The following is a 20,345-nucleotide window of genomic DNA, read 5'->3' on the forward strand; positions in this document are numbered from 1 at the left end:
ACAGTTGTATGGGAACCAGCAATGTTGCTACTGTCATTTATTTAGAACAGACTCATTCACATGTAAAGAATGAGCAGAAACTTCTCTGAACCTCTCAGAGCACAGGTTTCTAAATCTAGCTCTGAAAACAATACTTGGAAGAAACTTACAGACTCCTCTGGCTCACATTCTTTGCCTCTTAAATACGGATACAGTTTCTTTACACAACCATAGCCACTTTCGCTGTTTGGGTTTTTCCCCCATAATTATTATTATTTATTTCTAACTTCAGAAGTCAAGGTGTCTCAGAATTGACATCTTTCAGAGTTAGTTGCAGCACAGATGAGACATCTTAAGATTCTGGCACATTAAAGTAACAATATCTACAAGTACTAAACCTCCTTCACATTAAATACCACATCTTAAATTACTACTCCTCTTTAAAATCAGGGGAAGTTCAGCATAAATTACAATATCAAAAACACATTTAGAACTTGACCTTGCAGGCTGAAGTCAAGGGAGCCTTCTGGTGCCCTGGCATTTCTCTTTTCAGGTCCATCTGTTAAAATGGCATTATGCCACTGCTCACAAGGTGGGGTGCAAGTTTCAACAGTGCACAGGAAACAAACACAGGGCAGGCAGCAGCCCATCAGAACAGGAACTATGCACAGCCAGGAGAAATCACACAGTTGCTTTTTATTTGCAAATGAATATTAAGCAAGTAGTATTATAAAAATAAATAGATAGAGTAGCAAGATGGTTGAGGGATTTGATAGTAGATATATATATATCTCGATCTCTAGATCATGAGATCAAATCCTCTTCATATCAGTAACAGCCAAAAGAAGTGAAAATCGTAAGACCCGAATCTTATTCTCGGGCTTTCTGTATGATTTCATGCAAATTATCCACCTGTTTCTGCCCTAATGTCTTCTTTCTGCAGAACTAAAAGAATACTACTAAGAAGTTTTGTAACACACTTTGGATGAGCAGAGATGAATTACATGGATATAGCCATGATCCACCATTCTCTGAAGTCTCATTGATTTAACATATTTTGAATTAAGCCCTGGAGGAATAATTACATTGTGTATGATAACCACATTAGACAAAAATTATTTAGGCCAGCATCTTTCAAATAGCTAAATATGTGCTAAAGTTTACTTAGATTTGTGGAGTTACACATGTCTACACAGAAATCTGCAGGATTAGGATCAGATGGGCATCTTTCAACAGACAAGCCGCGAATATTCTTCTATAGAAGAAATAAGCAGCTCCAGATGTAATATGCAGAAAATAAAGCAGCACTACAATGGCATGCTGCTAATCACTTCTGATCCATTAGAGGGAAGTGTTTGTATACAATGTACTATATACTTCCCTCCAATCACTTCTAATTATTTCTTTGGATGAAGATGATGAAATAGTATACTCTGCTCCTGACATAACAAATCATTTTATTGACAAATAAAATGAAAGATACTGATCAGTGAATTTACTACAACCATTTTTCCTAACAAAGGAATGTTTTCCTTTTTTTCCCAATGGACATTAGTAGGTATAACTTGGGCTGGTCAGTGATGCCATAGTCGCTATCTAGACAGTTCCTACAACTGTGCTACATCACACGAAGAATGTGGTTTCCTCCCCAAAAGAGGCAGCAGGACAAGAGACAACCCACATAATACAAATCATCAAAAATACCCAAATTTGCCAAAGAAATGTTGCCAAAGAAAACAAAGAGGGAAGACAGTAATCCTCCTGTGAGAGTCTCATGTGTCATCTAAATTAAAACTGCAGGTGTACTGAAAGGTTGTGGGTGATTTCCTGTACTAGATAAGGAGATTGTTAATTGTCCTGCCTCAAACAGGTCTGCAGCCCTCGCCGAACTCTGGCATCCTGTTCTGTGAATTATCTTCATGGCCCCGTCGCTGCTTCCGATCTCTCATCTCCGTTGTTACCAGAGGATTTATGTCATGCTCTGAACCCATCCTTTAGACTACCTTCTCTGCCCAAAGGGGACACACGTGACGACACATGATTTTCTCAGCCTAAGTTTTGACTTACTGGTTCCTTTAGTCTAATTTAAAGGCATTAGTACTGCCCCTTTGGAACTTTGCATCTCTGACAGTGTAAAAGGTTCTAGGACGAGCCAAGAAACGAGCCCACAGTTCTGATAAATTGCTCTGATTATTGAACCTTAGCTGCTCACCTGTATCTTCTAATCTTTTCAAGCACCACCTAATGACAGAAAGTGCTTGAATGTCTCTCCTGCATCTGCATTCACAGATGATACCTGGAGAACTCTATTCATGGACTACCCAGGTTGTTAATACATACTGTAATGCAGTTAAGCCAATGTCTGAATGGCCGCCCTGACTACACCGTACTAATTTTTTTGGTGAAAGTTTTTAAGGACTTGTCCAATCTACACCTTTCAGATAGCAGTCAGCCTTCAAATGTCATTTAAACAGATCAGGAAAGAGTTGCACTATATGAATAATTCTACAGGCTTTAGAGGAGTTTGATCTTACTTACATATTGAGAACTACTGCTGCCCTCTACTGTATTATTATGGGTTGTGCCTCTGATAATCAATGGGAGCCACAAATATTCAAGCAAAATTTCTAGTCTTACCCAGAACTTAGCATGCTTAATATTTCCATGTATTGTTCAGATCATTCAAAGGGTCTGTTTCTAATTTATCAGCATATTCTGATTCTGCAGGAGCTAGGTAAAATGGAAAAATCTTTATCTTTTTTTATCTGATTTTGACTCTTAGAAGAGGTGGATCCTTGCAAGAGGTTGGCCATGTTTCATTGCTTCAGCAAAATGTTGTCTCTTCTTCTGATAATAAATAGCCATCAGAAGAGTAAGAACTATGGAGCAAGAAACCAACCTTGGGACCAAAATGACTGCATCAAGGTTCTGCCTGGAACACAATGTCTCTGATAACCTGAACTTTAGCTTAGATTATGATGGACAGCTAAGTCCTAGTTCAATTGCACTAATCTTTCCTTAGTCTCAACTTATTCAGTTCTGAAAGGATACAGCTCATGATCCTCTCAAAAAGCTAGGTTTCTTTCTCACTGATGCTAGGAAGAGTAACATGAGTGCAACCTTGCTCCAAAGGCTCCAAATAGGAATAGCTTATTTCTTCCCAGCTCTCCACAGGCTCCAATAACCTTCTCTTTTATCATTTTCATCTCCATGCCTCTGAATAGGTTGCAGCTTGTAGGTTAGAGCACCTATCATGTGCATCTAAAATAATTTTAGAATTATTTTATGCTTCACAAATCCAATTCTCTCCTGCAGTGCTTCCTGCACTGGAATGCAACTATGGTGTAACCAATACATACTACTAAACTGAAACACTCATCAGTAGACAGGAATAGATAAGCAGATGGTAGCAGACCACTAGATTAAAGCCACAGACACAGCCTTCCTACTCCAGGGAAAACTCAGACTGTTCTCACTAATTATCTATGTGGTTCTCCAAAGGAATTAGATACACATTGCAAAGGAGGCAGACTAAGAGCCTGGCTAATTAAAAAATTGTACTTCCTTCCAGTAGATGCAGTGACAAATGCACCGGATGTCCACACACGTTCCGCGTCCCTCATTTGGTGGCTACCACCCTGGTTAATATTCTGAATACTGAACCAGAGAAACCTCCAGAACTAAAACCACAGGCTGTTACCACTTTAAGTCAAACCTGAAACTTCTCAAACGACGGCTGACACAGTCTTATATCTGTAGTAAATGGGACACAAAGAAGAGAACCTGTAATATACATCCAGTAGCAAATTCCAGCTGCTTTTATTTCTGTAACACTTTCAGGTTTATTTTCTGTTATTCACTGTAAAACATAAACACATCCAGTTTCTTTTTCACAAAATACACCTGAAACTGAAGTTCTTCATTGTTCCCCATTTCTTCCACAAACTTTATTATATAAAGGGTTTTTTCCCAGGAAAAGTGGACTATTAAAAATCACTAAAGCTGGAGTCAAGCCATACAGCCCAGCTCCAGACCTGAGCTCAAAACTTAGGTTCTTTCCATTGAACAGAGTTTCCTGCAGGGAAAGGAGATAACAGTTTTGCTTCTCATATCTCAATGACAGTGTGACAAGGAAGGTCCTCTGCATTTTTGCCCCTTAAACATTTCAGTGATGACACAGAGGGATCCATGCATAGTTCAAGGACTCCAGTTCAAAGGGGACTCATCACAGCCATGGGAGATGGAGATCAGTACTGACAACAAAAGATACACATCTCTAAAAAGATTTGGCCAGTTTCAATGAGAATGTTGAGGACTCCAACTAAGACTCAACAAAAGAGATGGTTCAGATGTCTTCTGCCTTCTCGTTTCTGAATATATAATTTACCTCTCAAATTTCTCCCTCTTACCTTCTCAGCATCATTCAGATCACCTGGCCTCATGTGAGAAGAGAAATCTCATGCCAAACTTATGGTTGCCAAAGGTGATTCTGATCCTCAAATACTCAAATTACCTCTATAAATATATCAAATCTGACACAGAATAAGCAATGCAAAAGACTTTGCATACCATCATTAAAAGAGAAACATAGAAACCACAGATCCATAGAAACTAGCTCAATTAATTCCCTATCACATACTTTTCCTGATGACTGCAAAGCTAAAACACTGAAAATATTTCTGAAAATTAGCAACTTCGCTCTAAAATCAGCAGAAAAAACTTTCCTATGAGGATTTTTGTATTCTCTGCAGTTGCATGAGGACATAACGGCACATGGCCCAATTCTTAAACTCTAGTTTACAAAACACCTACCTCTAGAACTTTCCCAGTAATGAACTGGTGACATGCTTCACATTTGACTCCAAAAAGAACTTGATAATCCTTTTCACAATAAGGAGCACCATCTCTGAAAAAGAAAATCCACAAATTACAAGCCACCTTTCAATAAACAGGTTACAGCATGACTTACACTCTTCCCTTGTCTTCAGCCTGGAACTCCTACACACAGCAATAGGCAAATGGCAGAGGATTCAAGGGAAATATTTTGTGGTAGAAGAAAAAAAATCATATTCTCATTAGTGCCTCTTAGAATTATTCCTTAAATTCCCATTAAGAAAAGGCATTGAGTACAAACCACTGAAGTAAATCGCATTCTTTAGAACAGACTCTCTACACCTACAGGAGGTGCAATTCTAGGAAATCAGTGGAGCTATCAGTGGAGAGGAGATCACAGTCTTAATCATAGGCAGGTATTTTTTGTTCACTTCAGCAAAAAAATCTTTCGTAGTCTGCAAGTGTATAAGCAGTTACTTTTAAGTGTAAGATTATGTAGTTTTTTGGTATGAACAAGGAACATACAGTAGAAGTGGAAGCACTATTCAGCTTAGGAGTATTTCTTGGGCACTGAACTTTTTTTGAGGAATTACAGATGCTACTTTTTATTAAATATTATACACCCCTTAATGACAGGTTTGTAAAACATAAATTGTTTCCCTATTTTTTCTCTTTGTTATATGCTTGAAGGAGGGAACAGAGACTGTATCTTCATTCCCTCTATTTTATCATTACACCACTTTTCCCCATTTTCTTCCTCTACGCTTCCTTTCGCTCAAAACTCTCTTCATTAGTTTCTTATATGGAGATGAGAAACACAGTGTCAGGTCAATCACATAATCACATTTACTCTATTTTCTAGCAAAGGCAAACAATGGACAGGTTCCTACTTTTTTCCCTCAAAAAGCAAAATCTGGCTAACACAGAAAACACATGCAGGAATTCACTTAATCTTTTGTGGAACATGGAGATACACCCCTTTCCGTATTGGTATTAAACATAGACTGTTATCATTAAACACCACCTTTCAGTTGCACTTTTCAGTTTACTTTCCTTTCCCAACTCAGCTCTCACTGGGAACAAAGATTTTGGTGTATACGGAAAGGTGGTCAAAGCTGGATTTCGAAAGGTGAACTTCGCTGCAAGCTCATCTCCATTGGCAACAAGAACTCATGCCAAGAGTGCAGAAAGATGCAGAGGTTACTTACTTGCTGATGTATTCCCCAGTCAGGACCTTCCCGCAGGCCTTGCACTTAAAGCACCCCAGGTGCCACTGCTTATCCAGAGCTAGCAATGCTTGTCCATTTTTTATGTCTCTTCCACAGCCAGCACAATCTGCAAATAAACAAAGAAATGCACTTCTTGTCAGTTACCTCATTAACCACCCACCCATTGATGCCACACTCGATAACCAAAGGGGAGAATTACACAGCAATACAAAGGTACATCTTCCTTTCCTCAAACACTTCCCAGGTCCTGTACAAAGATTCGATCTTCGTCATTATAGACATACTCAGTAGAAGAGGGAAAGTACCTCTTCTGTTTTTCATGCTGTTTATGATTCAAAGACTGCCAGGCAAGCTCTGTACAAACTTCAGACTTCGTTAGGAATGAGCTACAAAAATCATCACTGCAAAAAGTTCCTGTCTTCTAAAGCAATCAGCGTCTTTTCTCGTTTTGCTTTAGCAAGATCGTGACTGCTTACATGAAGCTAAATAAGGAGGCCTGAGTGAGCACCATCAGGATTGCTGCATTTCCCCGTTGGGTGGCAGCAAAGCCCAATGTGTCCACCCAACTCCGGGGCGGTGGCACATCTCAGCCGGGACCAGGGGGAAAGACCTTTTTTCAGGGAGGGCCCAAGGCAAGGGTGACAGCAGTACGACAGCAGTGAAGGCTGCATGGCAGGGCATATTGTCTTCCACCTGCAGGTGTGGGAAACCAGTTCTCATGGTGTCTCGCTCAGGGATCTTGGTACTACCTTGGTAGTCAACACTCACTTTTCACTGTGATTCTGAAAGACTCTGATGGCAGAACGCGAACCTGAAGCCAGGAGCATTGAATGCCCTCTGTCCCAGAGGATGCCACAATGACTTATGTCACATCAGAAATCTTTGGCTCAGCCCCAAGCTCCCACTACTCTCCATTCAAAGAAATTTCCTGGTAAAAGGTAATTCAGCACATGGTAAGATCTGAAGAGACTGATGTGGCAGACAGTACTGCACTGCAAGGATTGTGTGACAGCTTCTGTGCCCAGCCTCAGGGGACAGAGAGACTGAGGGAAGGGAAGGCCTGGAAGACCAGTGAAGCAGAAAGGGAATGCCCATCAGCTGAGGCACACATGGAAGCCACAGAGGAGACAGCCTGGAACAAAGGATTTTCCATATTTTATTATCCCCAAACTCAGTGTTCCTTTGGTGACTGTAACATCCTCTCCACACACCTCAAATATCAAAAAATAGCAACAAACCAAGACCAACAGGAACAGAGCAATCTGAGCAGTTAAAGCCCAGGCACCAGGGAAAAGGTTATCCTGGCTGCACTGCCCAAGCTGACTGAACAGGTATAGCCTGAAAACCTTCATCTCCTCATGGGTTGACAGCCCAGGCAACACCACACCTTGCAAAAGAGAGTCCAAGTTTATTATTACAACAGATAATGAGAGGAGAGTCACTCCTTTGTCACTAAAGGAACTGACTTTTGTTTGCTGGATAACAGGCCAAGAGAGCCCCAAATATATGCTGTGCATTCCTGCTATCCAGGTCACCATCTGCAGCACGTGCCTCTTTCTGTCAACGTTCTTCTCCTCAAATCCCTTTAAAAAAGGGACTAAGCACCATGGTATCTTGTGTTAAAATGCTAGTCACAGACTGTTGACACGACTTGGACTTGAAAAGCAACCCTGAGATGTCCTAATACCAGGACTGTGCTCTAGAGGACAAATGTTACAAACTGAAATAATGAAATGACAAGGACTGACAGCATGTAATGGATCCCTCTGCTCTTCCGTGCCAGCTCAAGGCTCCATGCCACTCCATAACGACAGCAAAGGCTGGAACAAGTCACGGAGGAAGGCTCTGGAATTTCCCACATGCGGTTGAGGAGGGGACAAGCAAACATCTGTCAGCATGGCTTTGGTACGCTGATCTTGCCTTTGGTTTTGGGAGGATACTACATCATCTCTTGAGATCCCTTCCAGCCTGCATTTTCTTATGCTGAATCTGAAACCATGGAATTTGCCTTCCAGTTGTGACAACAAATGGGATCTTTCCTCCAGTCTCAGTGGGTGCTGCACTGCAGTTTTAAACAGCACCCGTTTCTCAGCTTCCTAGCACTACTGCTTCTCCCTAGTGTGCCAGCTTCCACATTCCTGGCCTGGGGTCCTGCCAAACTGTGATACATTCCCTGTTACAGTAATCCCTCAAAAAATCTGCTGTATTTTCCATGCTTTTTTCAGCTTTATCCAAGAAGCTTCTGTGAAGCTGAAATTGCTCCAATATGGAACCAAGTAAGAGATTTTTAAAGCACTTAGTTTTGCTACTAACTGAATTTCTGAAGTAGTCAGAATAGAAAAATTGCCTTACACAAAAGGTCTTCCTAGTCCAACATCTTTATTGGTGCCAAAACCAGTTACATGGAGGAAGTAAGGATCCATGAAGTATCTCTACCTGTTTAATTGCTTCTTGTAAGCCAAAGGTGATGTTGCCACACTTACTCTTGTGCTCATGTGTGATACAAGGGCTTGACAACATGCTTTTATCATTCAATAGCAACAATGACATTTACTTACTCTTTCTGGGTTCCTTGAAGTGTTTTGCAAGAGTAAATTAACATCATTATTTCCGTTCTGCTAATATCACTGGTATGCTGAATGTCTAGAATCAAAGTAAACTAATAGCCTAGTACTGCCTTGTTAGGCTGAGATAGCTTTTAACTAAACCTGATTTTAACTCTGGCAAAACAGTTGGGTATATACATGAAAAGCTAGCAATTATCATTATTTCCTAAAACTGAAAGCAAATAGGGCTGGGCTGGGCTAAGAAAACACCATTTGTTCATCCAAATTCTAAATAAAAGCCATTTATGATCTCAGGCCTGCATGAGGCACATTAAAGCCTTTAGTTGAATGTCATCAGCACACAGCATATGCAGGCAGGATCTCAGTATCACACAATCTACATCAGCCTAACCTACAACCAGCACATGCTGCAAATAAAAGGGCCATGAGGTAAGACTAGCGGTCCACAACCATATGCCAGAGCAGACTTCCACTAAAAAATCTGAAAACCCTTCCCAAAATTTTGTGCAATGGTTCCCACCATGGTTCTCTCTGGCTTCATACCTGAGTCTAACAGACTGTACCCCTTGATCTTGAGCTTTCTTGTGCTTTCTTTTTGTCATGTAACCCGGATTCTTCCCTGGTCCCATTCCTTGGACATCCACATATTCAGTTGTGCCAGTATAACAAAGAGGAGGAGGAGGAAAGTGCAGTGTACTGGTTAAAATGCAGAGTGAGCAGTACAGTTCCTATATGCACTTATGATCTAAAGAAAAGTATACTACAAAAAAACACTATGTGGAATTACATTTGAGCTGAAGGAAGACTTAAGACTAGACATTCCACTGATCCTCCTAAGAAATGGGAAGTAATACATGTTCATATGTATTGTGTCCATGCCCAGAATCTTCAGCTATATGACAGCCATTTCTCAATAAAAGTACTGCAGTATGACTTCAATAAGAACCTGATCATTAGAAGGTTATCCAGGAATGTCAGGAAAATAATGTATTCCCCCAAAATCCATCCTAAGTGGGGGAAAAAAGATTGTATCTGAGAGCACTGGACATATAATTACCCAAATCACGATGTAGCCTCCCTGGGCTGCCTGTGACGCCAGCAGCTGCAGCTTCCACAAGCAATGTCCACTTGCTCAGACATGGTGTATAAAAATCAAATTCACTCTCTCTCATAACAGCATTAGCTGACAGCATCATTTTTTAGCCAAGCAAAAGCTTCTTACACAATTCCCTGCCAGAGATGCTTGAACATACCTGTTGTGTCTTTCACATACTCTGGCTAGGCCTGCTCAATCTGAAGATATATCCTAACATATTTAAGCTCCAGCTCGGGAATAAAATAGCCCAGAAGGGTGTCATATTTGATGTGTCCAGATACAAAAGCAAATGCCAACGCCTGGACAAAAGGGCTGTGATGTGGAGTCAGCCAGCCCAAAAGCATGGAAAAGTGGGGGGACAGGACAAGGGAAAGTAGCACGGCACTATGATATTATACATGGTTAAGACCTCCACCCCCCAAGCGCTATAAGCAGCCTCACTAAAAGGTGTAGGCCAGGGTGAGCTGCCATCCATGACACCTTGCTTGTAAAGATGTGATGAGAAAATGCATTTCCCTTTTTAGCGTCTGTATCACCCCAGACATCCAGGAGTGAAACATCCTGCACAGCAACCCACTCGTCACTGCCTAAATTAAGCTCTGGATTTTCTTCTCTTGCCTCCCTCCCCTGCTCTCAGCCAATAGCAGGGAGCCCTGATCACAGCACAGGCGGTGGGCTCGGAGCTGATACAGCTGTATTAACCCTAAGCACACTGCAAACAACTTTAGCCACTCCCATTTGGGCTGCTTTGAAAATTTACTAGCAATTATATCTTTATTTCACATTCGCTGCTCACCCCATATAACTTATGAAAGGGAAATCACCTTTACCTGCTTTAGTCCTTATGAACATGGTTATGCAAAGTCATGTGCAGGGAGAGTTTTACATGAGAGCTAATTGCAGTCTGACTTAATGATGTATACATAAGTCACCAAAAAGTTCCTTTCAATCCTGATGGCCATTACACATGTCTAGATAAAGTCTGAAGTTGCCACAACCCTTACGAGTCACAGGAGTAATACTTTTTTTATGCTCCTTTTGTTATGGTTCCCCTCCCTGTAAAACACAGGTAAACTAGTTTTATAAAGACAGCACCAGCAGGCTTTTGCCCTGAAACAGGTAGAGCAAGGCAGAATGAGGGGGATTTTTTACTATTAGTTTAATTCTTAAAAGAAACAAACAAGTTTTCATTGGACTTACACAGAAATACATTGTCATAGCTGGACCTAAAGAGCAATGAGGAGCTATGAGGAACAGTGATTTGGAAGTGAAGAAAGAGGCAAATATTATCACTGAAGTCAAGGTCAAGAAATCTCTAATCATAAATAACTCTTAGCCACCTTGAAAAACAACTTACATCCCAATAATTCTTCTGTGGCAATTTGAAGGTTGTGTAATTATAATTTCTCATAGAGTTAGGAAGACCAGAGTTTTTCCTTAGTCACCCTTTAACCACAGATCAGGCAATGCCTTTTAAAGCCTTTTTTAAAACTAAAAATCTTGACGATACCATGCAGGCTTTTCCAGATCATCAAGATATTTCTGTCAAAGGTAAAAATACAAACCCACTTTGTCTGTTTACAATATGATAAATGCTTTCAAAGGTTAAAGCATAAGCATTTGATCATCAGGGCAGTGATGAGTTCTGGAAGTCAGAGAAGGACATACAATATTGTGAATTTTACATCCAGAATTTAGATCTGAGTATGTAACTCAATTTTTCAGTGAAATCTGCTGCCAGACCTTGCCAATGCAAGATGGGAAATGTTTGTCAGAACAAAATGCACTATTGCCCTTTTGCTAAAGGCAAAACAAACCTTTATGGGCAGCGGGCAGCCTTGTACTCCTGAAATCTAACAATAAGAGGCTGGGTGCATACAATGGAGGGAAATAAATTTCCCATGGGAAGTGGAGTATAGCTTTGACAGGTTATTATAAATGGCAAGTTGGGAAAAATTGATATTTTCAAAATAACCATTTAAAGAAAATAATTTTTAGTTGATTAAATATGGAAAGAAATCACAATGGCATGAACTGGCATTCTTTGCTTGCAACACAAGCCCCTGTTAACCATCTGTGAGTGCCTAACATTGACTTGCCTTTTTAAGAAACGGGTTAATATGCATCTTATTACTGTAAACAGCTCTTTCCTCATCTGATGTAATTTAAAGTCATTTGGAAAGATGAATGCTCTTCCCCAACTCTACTTTGTTAACACAACATTATTTTATCACAGGAGTTTTTATTTCCCCCCCCTGTATCGATGTAAGCATTTGTGTTAGTCTTCTACACAGGAAAAGGAAACAGAATTTCCCTTCTTTCCAGATCTTTCTACACCTCCTTCCCAAAGGAGGCCAAACCAATTGACCTTTTAACCCCTTACTCCTGCAAACGTCCCTGCAAGCAACATACCACCAAGTTAGCCTTTTCCCATGACATCAACCTCAGTCCCTTCTCCAACCCAATCTTTCATACAGGTGTCTGAACTGAAAACCAAAGGGTGAATGAAATAGGAGGAGGAAGAAAGACCAGATGTGCTACAAACTATCTAAGAGAAGAGTTTTTGATTGTTCTGTAAAAGAAAGATTTTTTTTTTTCCAGCTTAGCAGCCCCAGAGTCCCCGCTGTAAAACTACTCTGAAGGATAAACTACAGCCAGGTATATCTAAGCTGAGGCTAGTATTTACCCTGTTATTTCTTTTGCCACACTTCAGTACTCGGATAGTTCCAGCTGAACTCAAATTCACAATTCCAACTCACAGTACCCCAAGTGAATTGCTCAGTTAGCAAACGAGCTTCACTGTTTAATACCCAGCTCATGGACAGCACATTGTGTCTCTTCATTTGCAGACTATTTTGGGTAATTTTCAATTGTTACTCTTGGAAAACAACTAATTCAAACAGGGTACAACCTCCAACAATAGGAATGAAACATACGGTAACTTTTAGGAAGTTTTATGCCCTGATAACCCACGGCAAACTAAGGTCTAGCTAACAACTAATTCACTTTTCACATTCTTTTTAAGTGACCTCTGATTCCTGACTTACTATCTGGCAGGCTTTCTGAACATGACAATTCCCAGATACTCTTATCTCTGGAGATCTCCTCTGATAGTTGTGTTTTCCAAGCTAGTGATGCCTCCTCATGCAACACCCATTTACTGAGCAATTCCTTGCACTTCCCCCAGAACTTTCTTTGGAATTACCTTTTGATTAGTACTTCTCTGGTAAAAGCTAAGGAGATGGACATGTTTTGATTCCAAGTTCAAGATGGGGTTACGCTTAGGCAAGTAAGAACCAATATTTATTTAGTACACTTGTATAGTCTATTCACAATTGTTTCTGCCCAATTTACATGTAACACAAAAGTATACAAAAGAAACAGGCAAACTGGACTGAAAACACCTTCCTGAAAAACAATAATTTTTGTGAAGGAACATTTTCTGATAGAAAACTCGTAAATCAGAAACTTCCTGCCCTGCGACAACTATATTCTCAATACAGTTGCTGCTCTATATCAACCAAAAGTTAGTCTGTAGCAATATACACTTCCAGAGAAGGATCTAAGGCAATTTATCATAAAGCAGCAATGAAAATACCCGTCCTTGTAAAATAAGAAATAGCAGAGTAAACGGAGGCTACTCCAGTAATTTAGCCATTGTTATGAAACATAAGCAAGGACTAAAATTGATCCAAGAAAGCAATTTAAATTATGAAAATGCCTCCAAAATTGCAAACATTCTTCAAAAGAATAAATCTTCTTAGAGTAATCATAAAAATGGGCCCGTGTCATTGGAAGGATTTACCAAGGGAAGAGCTGCATATTCTTAGGCATAATCTAATGGCTTTTGCCAGAAAGGAACTGTGCTTGAGTTTGCATCATTTCTCTGAATTTTGTATCATTTCATGCATGTTGATTTGTTTATTTTATTCTTGCAAAGGTGGGCAGGGTAAAATTTTAGACCCACTGTATTCTCAATATATTAAGTCACAAATGTAGCTGCCCTGCAAAGTTACTACAATCAAATTTAGATTAAAGTAAGGAGAATTAAACACTGATATTTAAAAATCAAGGATTTAATTTAAAATCAGAATTTTAAATTTTAATTTTAATTAAATCAAAGTTAAAAATCCAAATGGGATCTGAAAACACAGAGAAGAAACTTGCTTTCCTTTTCCTATCTATGAACAAAATCAGGTACGATTAGATCTGTCACTTTTAAAATCTTTAAGGGCATGATGATCCAAAGTAAATGGTTTTATAAGCTACAGAACCCTCAACGAATCAGCAGTTTGAAAATGAAAATATATTTTAATGCATTTACTTTCTTCATGTGTCTAGCAGATTCCAGGTAGATTCTGAAATTAAAAAAAAATCCACAATGCTATTTTATGCATTCTAATTAAATTTCAGTTTCAATTCAAATAGAGCTTGACATAAATCATGAGCAAAAACAGTCATTAGGAAAAAATATAGATGTTAAAGAATATGATGAATTTATACAGAGCTATATTAGTTTAAATAAATGTGTACAGATACGGAATATCCTCGTGCTTATCAATTAGCCTTTTATAATTAAAAATCTAAATGTAAACCAAGGTTACAATCAATTATTCTAATCAAGGTTTCCTGGGTTCTTAGGCAAACCATGATTAAAATCAGTGATTTAAATCACAGTGTTTGAAATCAATCCACAATGATGTCTGTGGTATGTCTTTATTCTATGCTAAATCAAAAAAAAAGAGGTATAGGACTACATGAGCCCCTTCTGTCAAGTCCCCCAAATCCTCAACGGAATCTCCAGTACCTAAACATACGTATGCAGGCTTGAATGCCACAGAGATATGCGAGTGTTTCTGTATCTTTAGCAAATAAGCCAGGAATTATGAAACGAGAAAATCTTTGTGTTATAGCACACAAAAAATATTAAACCCTTAAGGTTCAAAGCCATACACAGGATTTTAAAAATTACATTTTAAAAATGCACATTCAAAACCAAAATTGTTGAGCCCATCTAAGTTCCCCAGTGCATTCACTGAAGTTTATGGATATTGTGAGTGTGTATCCCCTTAAGGCAAAACTGGGCTCAGTGTCTTACGCTAAAGCCTATCCACATCTGTGCCAAGTATTTGTACAATACCTATATATACTATGTAGCTTTGACACACAGTGTGAAATTGTAGGATATTTCCTAAGAATGAGCTCAAAATCATGTGTTGGATGTTGCTTAATACCCTTTAAAGCCAAAAATCACTGCAGATAGCTTGCTTACAAATAGCCAGCCAACTATTCCCCTTCACTTTTTAAGACTTCCCTTTGGACTTGAAGGAGTTTTCAGCCAGCTCAGGAAAGAAGGATAAAAAGTACAAAATAACAAAAACTGAGTCAAATGTGGCTAAACAGTTACAAATTCTAGATGCAGACTTTTCACAAGATCTAAGATTAAAAGGAATTTTCTATCCATTTTATCCACTCAGCTAACTTCTAATGGAGAAGTTTGTGATGCCTATTGATCAGCTCAGACATTATTTCTGAATACTGAATACAATCATCTACACCTTTATCTAATGAAAGGACAGTTATGTCCCAAATATAAAACTGCATTAAGAGTTAGAGAGTCTTTAAAGGAGGACTGCAAAGCAAACTTGCTTCTTCTCCATTCTGATGCTGTATTGTTTCAAAAACAACCTCACTTCCCCCCCACTTTCAGGGCAGTGAGGCAAAAGATGATTCCCATTTTTTCCTGCCCACCTTTTTCTTTAATAGGTAAGGTATGTTGGCTCTGCTCTACTTCAGCATTACCAGAAACCTTGTTGGAAGTTTCAGATATTTACAGGGAGCTTTGCTGCATCTTATTTGAAGAGATAAGGCTATTGAATAATTAACAAAGATATCTTTCTCCCACAAGTTCATTAAGCATTAAGCTTATTATTTGTATCACAATAGAGCTAAGATCCCCAGTTGTGAGCCAGGATCCAACTCTGTTAGACTCTGTACTGATAGGCATGAAAGCATTTGTCCCGGAGAACTTACGTTCTTTGAACCAGAACATAATGTGCAAAACAGACAAGGACAAACATGCAAAGCAGTATTGTGAAATCTCCACGTGGATGCCGGCTGGCCGGGGAACAGCTGCACCACAGATTATTTATGCACATGTAACACTGGCCGTTTTGAAAACTCTGGTCCATGTCTTGGCTGTACCGTAGTGCTCTTAACTCACAGGAGAGACTGTTACAAAGAAAGGGGAGTCGACACATCTTCCCCGTGCTTCTTTCCAAACAGTATCATCACTGGATAGCTTGGCATATATAGGACAGAAGTATCTATTTCACTGAAGATGAGGAAACTGTGAAAGTCTCCACCATCATTTTAAAAGAAGATGAATTTTTCAAATGAAAACTCTTGTTAGGTGATTGTAACGCTTCAGTTTCTTTTGGATAGGGAGTTTTTTCCTATCCATCTAGAAAGCCCACTTTCCATTTGAAATGCAATTTATTAGTTCACGCACATCACTAAAATGATCCAACCTTTCAGCAAAAAGGTAATCAGAAATAACTGAAACTTCCTTAGCAGCACCCAGACAAGGAACCAACAGAGAAAGGGCTCAATCTCAGGTAGAGAAATAACATAACATTCTTATTATTGAAGTGCTTTATCATGGAAATAGTGAAGTGGAATGCCTAAGGGAAAAATCGCTGTTTGAGGAAGAGGGAAATGTATTAAACTGTGTTCAAAGACACGTAGTCTCTTCAGAATTTCAAAGATGATCCCTGAGCCAGAAGACTGCTGGTTCGGGCTCCACTAGTGCAGACTGCTGGCACCACCTCACGTGCCTACCCCGAGTGTGGGGGATCTCTCTACGGCTGCTCTGCTCTCAGCTGTACTTTGGACGCCTCTTGTGCGTTCAAGACGAAACGCAAGCCAGCATGATACTTTTTAAAAATGAAGGTCTGATGGAACTAGGCATTTTTATGTTCAAATGTCCACGTACTAGCTGCCTTGGTGAGAATTCACTGATAAAATGCCCTAATGGAGAAGTATCTCTGCTTCACACACTACTGTGAATAGAAATCCAGAGTGCGCACCCTCAGTCACTACCCATTTGGCCACTAGAGGAATAAAAGAGTTTGAGACGCTGGAAAGACGTATTATAAAGCTCACGCTACTCTTTCAAAAGTACCTACCCCTAACATGGATGAAGAACAAGGATTTAGGCAGACTTTAGGTTCTTGAATTTCTCCTTACATAAGTTAAAACCACACAGATTTTCTATTTATGACTTTAGCATCAATAGGTAAGACTCAGGCAGCAGTACAGTACTTAGGACTGCATCATCTAAGCACCATACAATCTTCAATTTGCTTAGAACCACAACATACTAGTAAGCTAAAGCAGCATTATTTTTTCATTTTGCTGGTAGAGAACCGACCCTTGAAATTTAAGTACCTACCTTGATACATAAAACATGTATGAAAAAAGCAGAAAGCTACACTCAGAATTGCCAGGTCCAAGGGAAGTAACCACTGGATAATCACTCCTCTGACAACATGGAAACAATAAACCATGAATCGCCAAACAACATAAAATAATAACAACAATGACAAAAAATTCAGAAGTTTGACTTCGGCTTTGACTCTTTTTCACTCTAAATTACAGCATGAAAGTGGGGAAAAAATCCATATAATTTGCAGATTTTTAAAGGTGGCCTTCAAAAACAGTCCACTGAATATGCGATACAAAATGCTGAGGGATGGTGAAATGAGGCTGTCATATATGAAACAGAGCTACAGTACAGGAGATCTTAATTAAAAGAAGGTAAAATGGGGGAGAGGAGGGGGAAGCAGGGCACCCATCACCAAATAGCCAAGCACACAAGTTGCAGTCTTGCCTAAAATTTAGAAATAATAGATGCCTGCACAACTGCTTCTCTGGAAAGACAATATGGACTATAACAAACAAAGGTATATTAGCATGTACCTAGAACACAATAGAAAGTAGAAAGAGCTTAAGATAGTACAAACCAGGCAATCATGATTTTGTATACAAAAGCTGGACACTGTTTAAAACATAAACAGTAATTATCGGGATATATTACTTATATTACTCCTTTATCAGGACCCAAAGAAAATGACTTCCTGTCTTTGGCAGAATCTTGAAAACCCTGAACTATCCAAGCCATTAACATCACACTTTTAGTCAGTGTGTCTAGTTGTCCCCTGCTTCTGTGCTGTTTTACATCTGTTCCAGTCACATTGCTTTACAGATCACATCTCATTTATCAAGCAGTCATATGAAATAAAACAATAACAAAAAAGAACACCACCTATTTAATTTGTCTGCAAAGCTATTTACAGGTATTTGGTATTAGATTTGAATGAAATGAATGAATGAAAATCCCAAAGCTAGTGCACATCTAGCAGTGTCTAAGGAATAGAGTTGACTAAATTATGAATTATGACTACTCTATAGCATCTGTATACTGAAAAAGACTGCCTTAGAAAATTAGAATAAAATGGAGTCACTGAAATGGTTCTTCAATAAAATAGCTATAATTGTTCCAGGTAATATATGTGCAATGAAAGAAATATATTATTAATATAAATAAGGTAAATAAGTACCACAGACCCAACTAATATTAAACAAAAAAGGAAAATTAGTTATTCGGTATTTTTCCTTCTGATTTTCACTGGTGTGCACTATAAAAGAGTGTAACAATATTCAGGTTCATGTTATTCAAGGTGTTAACCCCTGTATTTAGAGGCATTTGATTTTCCCTGAAATCATCCAACAAAAGCTGTCAATAAGCCTTTCATTTATGTGAAGTTACAGACATCAGAAAATGGCATGTCAACAGTTGGAAGTCTCACTTCCAACTTGCTTTGTTTCAGGGAAAGCCTCCTCTACTAATCTACTTGGAAGTAATCAGGGGAAACTGACAGCAATATAGGATATAAAATAGAAGCACAGTATGAATGAGATACTCTTCTAAAAGAACTTGCATTAAAAAAACCCATCCCTTCAAAAAAGGGCAAAGCATTAGAAGAAATTGATGTGTCTGATTCAGCCAGCAAAAGAGACGTGGAAGCAATCTGGAACAGCTTAAATTTACTCTTCAGTGCCAGCAAGAAAGAATTCTCCGTATCTAAGTCAACTTTTGCAGCTAAGTCAACTAAGTTAGCTAAAGCAGCAGCTGGCATATCTTTGAAGGCAGAGGATGCCTCATTAGTATTCTTTTCATCGAGTTTTTCTGAACTTATAAACACATGCTAGTCTCACTTTTATTTGTCTGTTTTGGAGAGTTTTGCTCTAAAATTAGCAGAAACACTATACTATATATCTTCCTACAAGTCTTTCTCTATAAAGGAAAAAGATGCACAGTAGCAGGTACTTTCGTAGTGCTGAACTGTTACAAGCAGGAGCTCTCTCGCTGTGTGTATTGGTAAGGCAGTTTGCCCAGCAGGACCCAATTCTGATTTAAAAAAAAGAAAAAAAAAAATCTCATCACAAGTAGCAGGTAAGACTGTTTTATAATCCTTGCTACCTACAACTTCAGCGTGGAACCCAAGAAGCAATTCAATCAGAGACTATGGCTATCAGGAAGCGACTCTCCAGCTCTTTTGCTTGCTCACTATCAGACAACTCTAGCCCATCATTTGCGAGGGAGCATTTTGGCACCTGGAGTCACATATCTGGGAAGAGGCCACACTGCTGGATAAGTGCGCTGCTTTTTGAGAACCCGATGTAGTGTGATCCAGATACTTCTATCATTGAACACCAGCGGTTTAGGAACCAGTCCTGTGACATGCTTAGAAAAAGAATGTCAGTACTGTCCAGGGTCCCTATGCGTTGCAACTCCTTGCTCATTATGCCTCCTAAATAGTAAGGAGTAATAGTAATTCAAATACAATTTCCACATCATTCCTTTGCCTCAGAAGGATCCTCTGGGTGCCTGAAGTACCTCATACATTTCTGTGTTGGTTTGTAAGTCTTGTAAGGCTTTTTTCAGGTTCCTAAATTCTTCTTTAACTGATTAGGCCTGTGCATTTTCAGCTCCAAATCTACAGTTATAGTGGAAAAGTATCACTTAACAGAAAAAGGCATGTTAATAAAAAAAGTCTCTCATTTTCCATTTTGCTAAGTATCTGATTACATGTTCTCAGGGAAACCAGATAACCTGAGATTCACTTGACTCATCTGCTGAGCACAAACATTATTCAACTTTGCCTTTATGTCGCACTGTATAATCCTAGGATCTCAAAGCCAAGTACCAGTACAAGATACACAGTGTCTCCCTGAGGGAGACCAACATTGGTGGAAAACTACCTAGTGTCACAAGGAAATCTGTAGCCATTTTGAATTATAAAACTATCCTGGGTAATTTATTACAGATTAGAGTGCCGAATACAATCCAGCAGTCAGAGAAAGAATCAGAAATCCCCAAAGATTTAAAAAATTAACTACCAGAGATTAGTATCAGTAATACACAAATTATCTTTTAAAAGCATTAAAACGCAGCAGCAAACCAAGTTAATTTCCCTCCCAAACTTTCTTTATTCTCTCTCTTTCCCCTTAACTTGCTTTCCCTCTTTTTTATAATGGTTTCTTGAGGGTCTGATCACAGTATCATTGCGGTATCAG

The 20,345-nt window shown here is 39.1% G+C and overlaps 1 protein-coding gene across 1 annotated transcript in view; it reads right to left on the bottom strand.

The window, feature by feature from the left end:
* The window catches only part of ABLIM1 (actin binding LIM protein 1), a 110,117-nt gene that overhangs the window by 70,730 nt on the left and 19,042 nt on the right, over window positions 1–20,345 (bottom strand). The window contains exons 4-5 of the mRNA XM_075155132.1: window positions 6,021–6,147; window positions 4,792–4,885 (exon numbers count right to left, since the gene is read on the bottom strand). Of these exons, the coding sequence (XP_075011233.1) occupies window positions 4,792–4,885; window positions 6,021–6,147 (221 nt within the window). The remainder of the gene's footprint in view (window positions 1–4,791; window positions 4,886–6,020; window positions 6,148–20,345) is intronic.

This window comes from Calonectris borealis, chromosome 7, assembly GCF_964195595.1.
Source record: "Calonectris borealis chromosome 7, bCalBor7.hap1.2, whole genome shotgun sequence".
Taxonomy (NCBI): domain Eukaryota; kingdom Metazoa; phylum Chordata; class Aves; order Procellariiformes; family Procellariidae; genus Calonectris; species Calonectris borealis.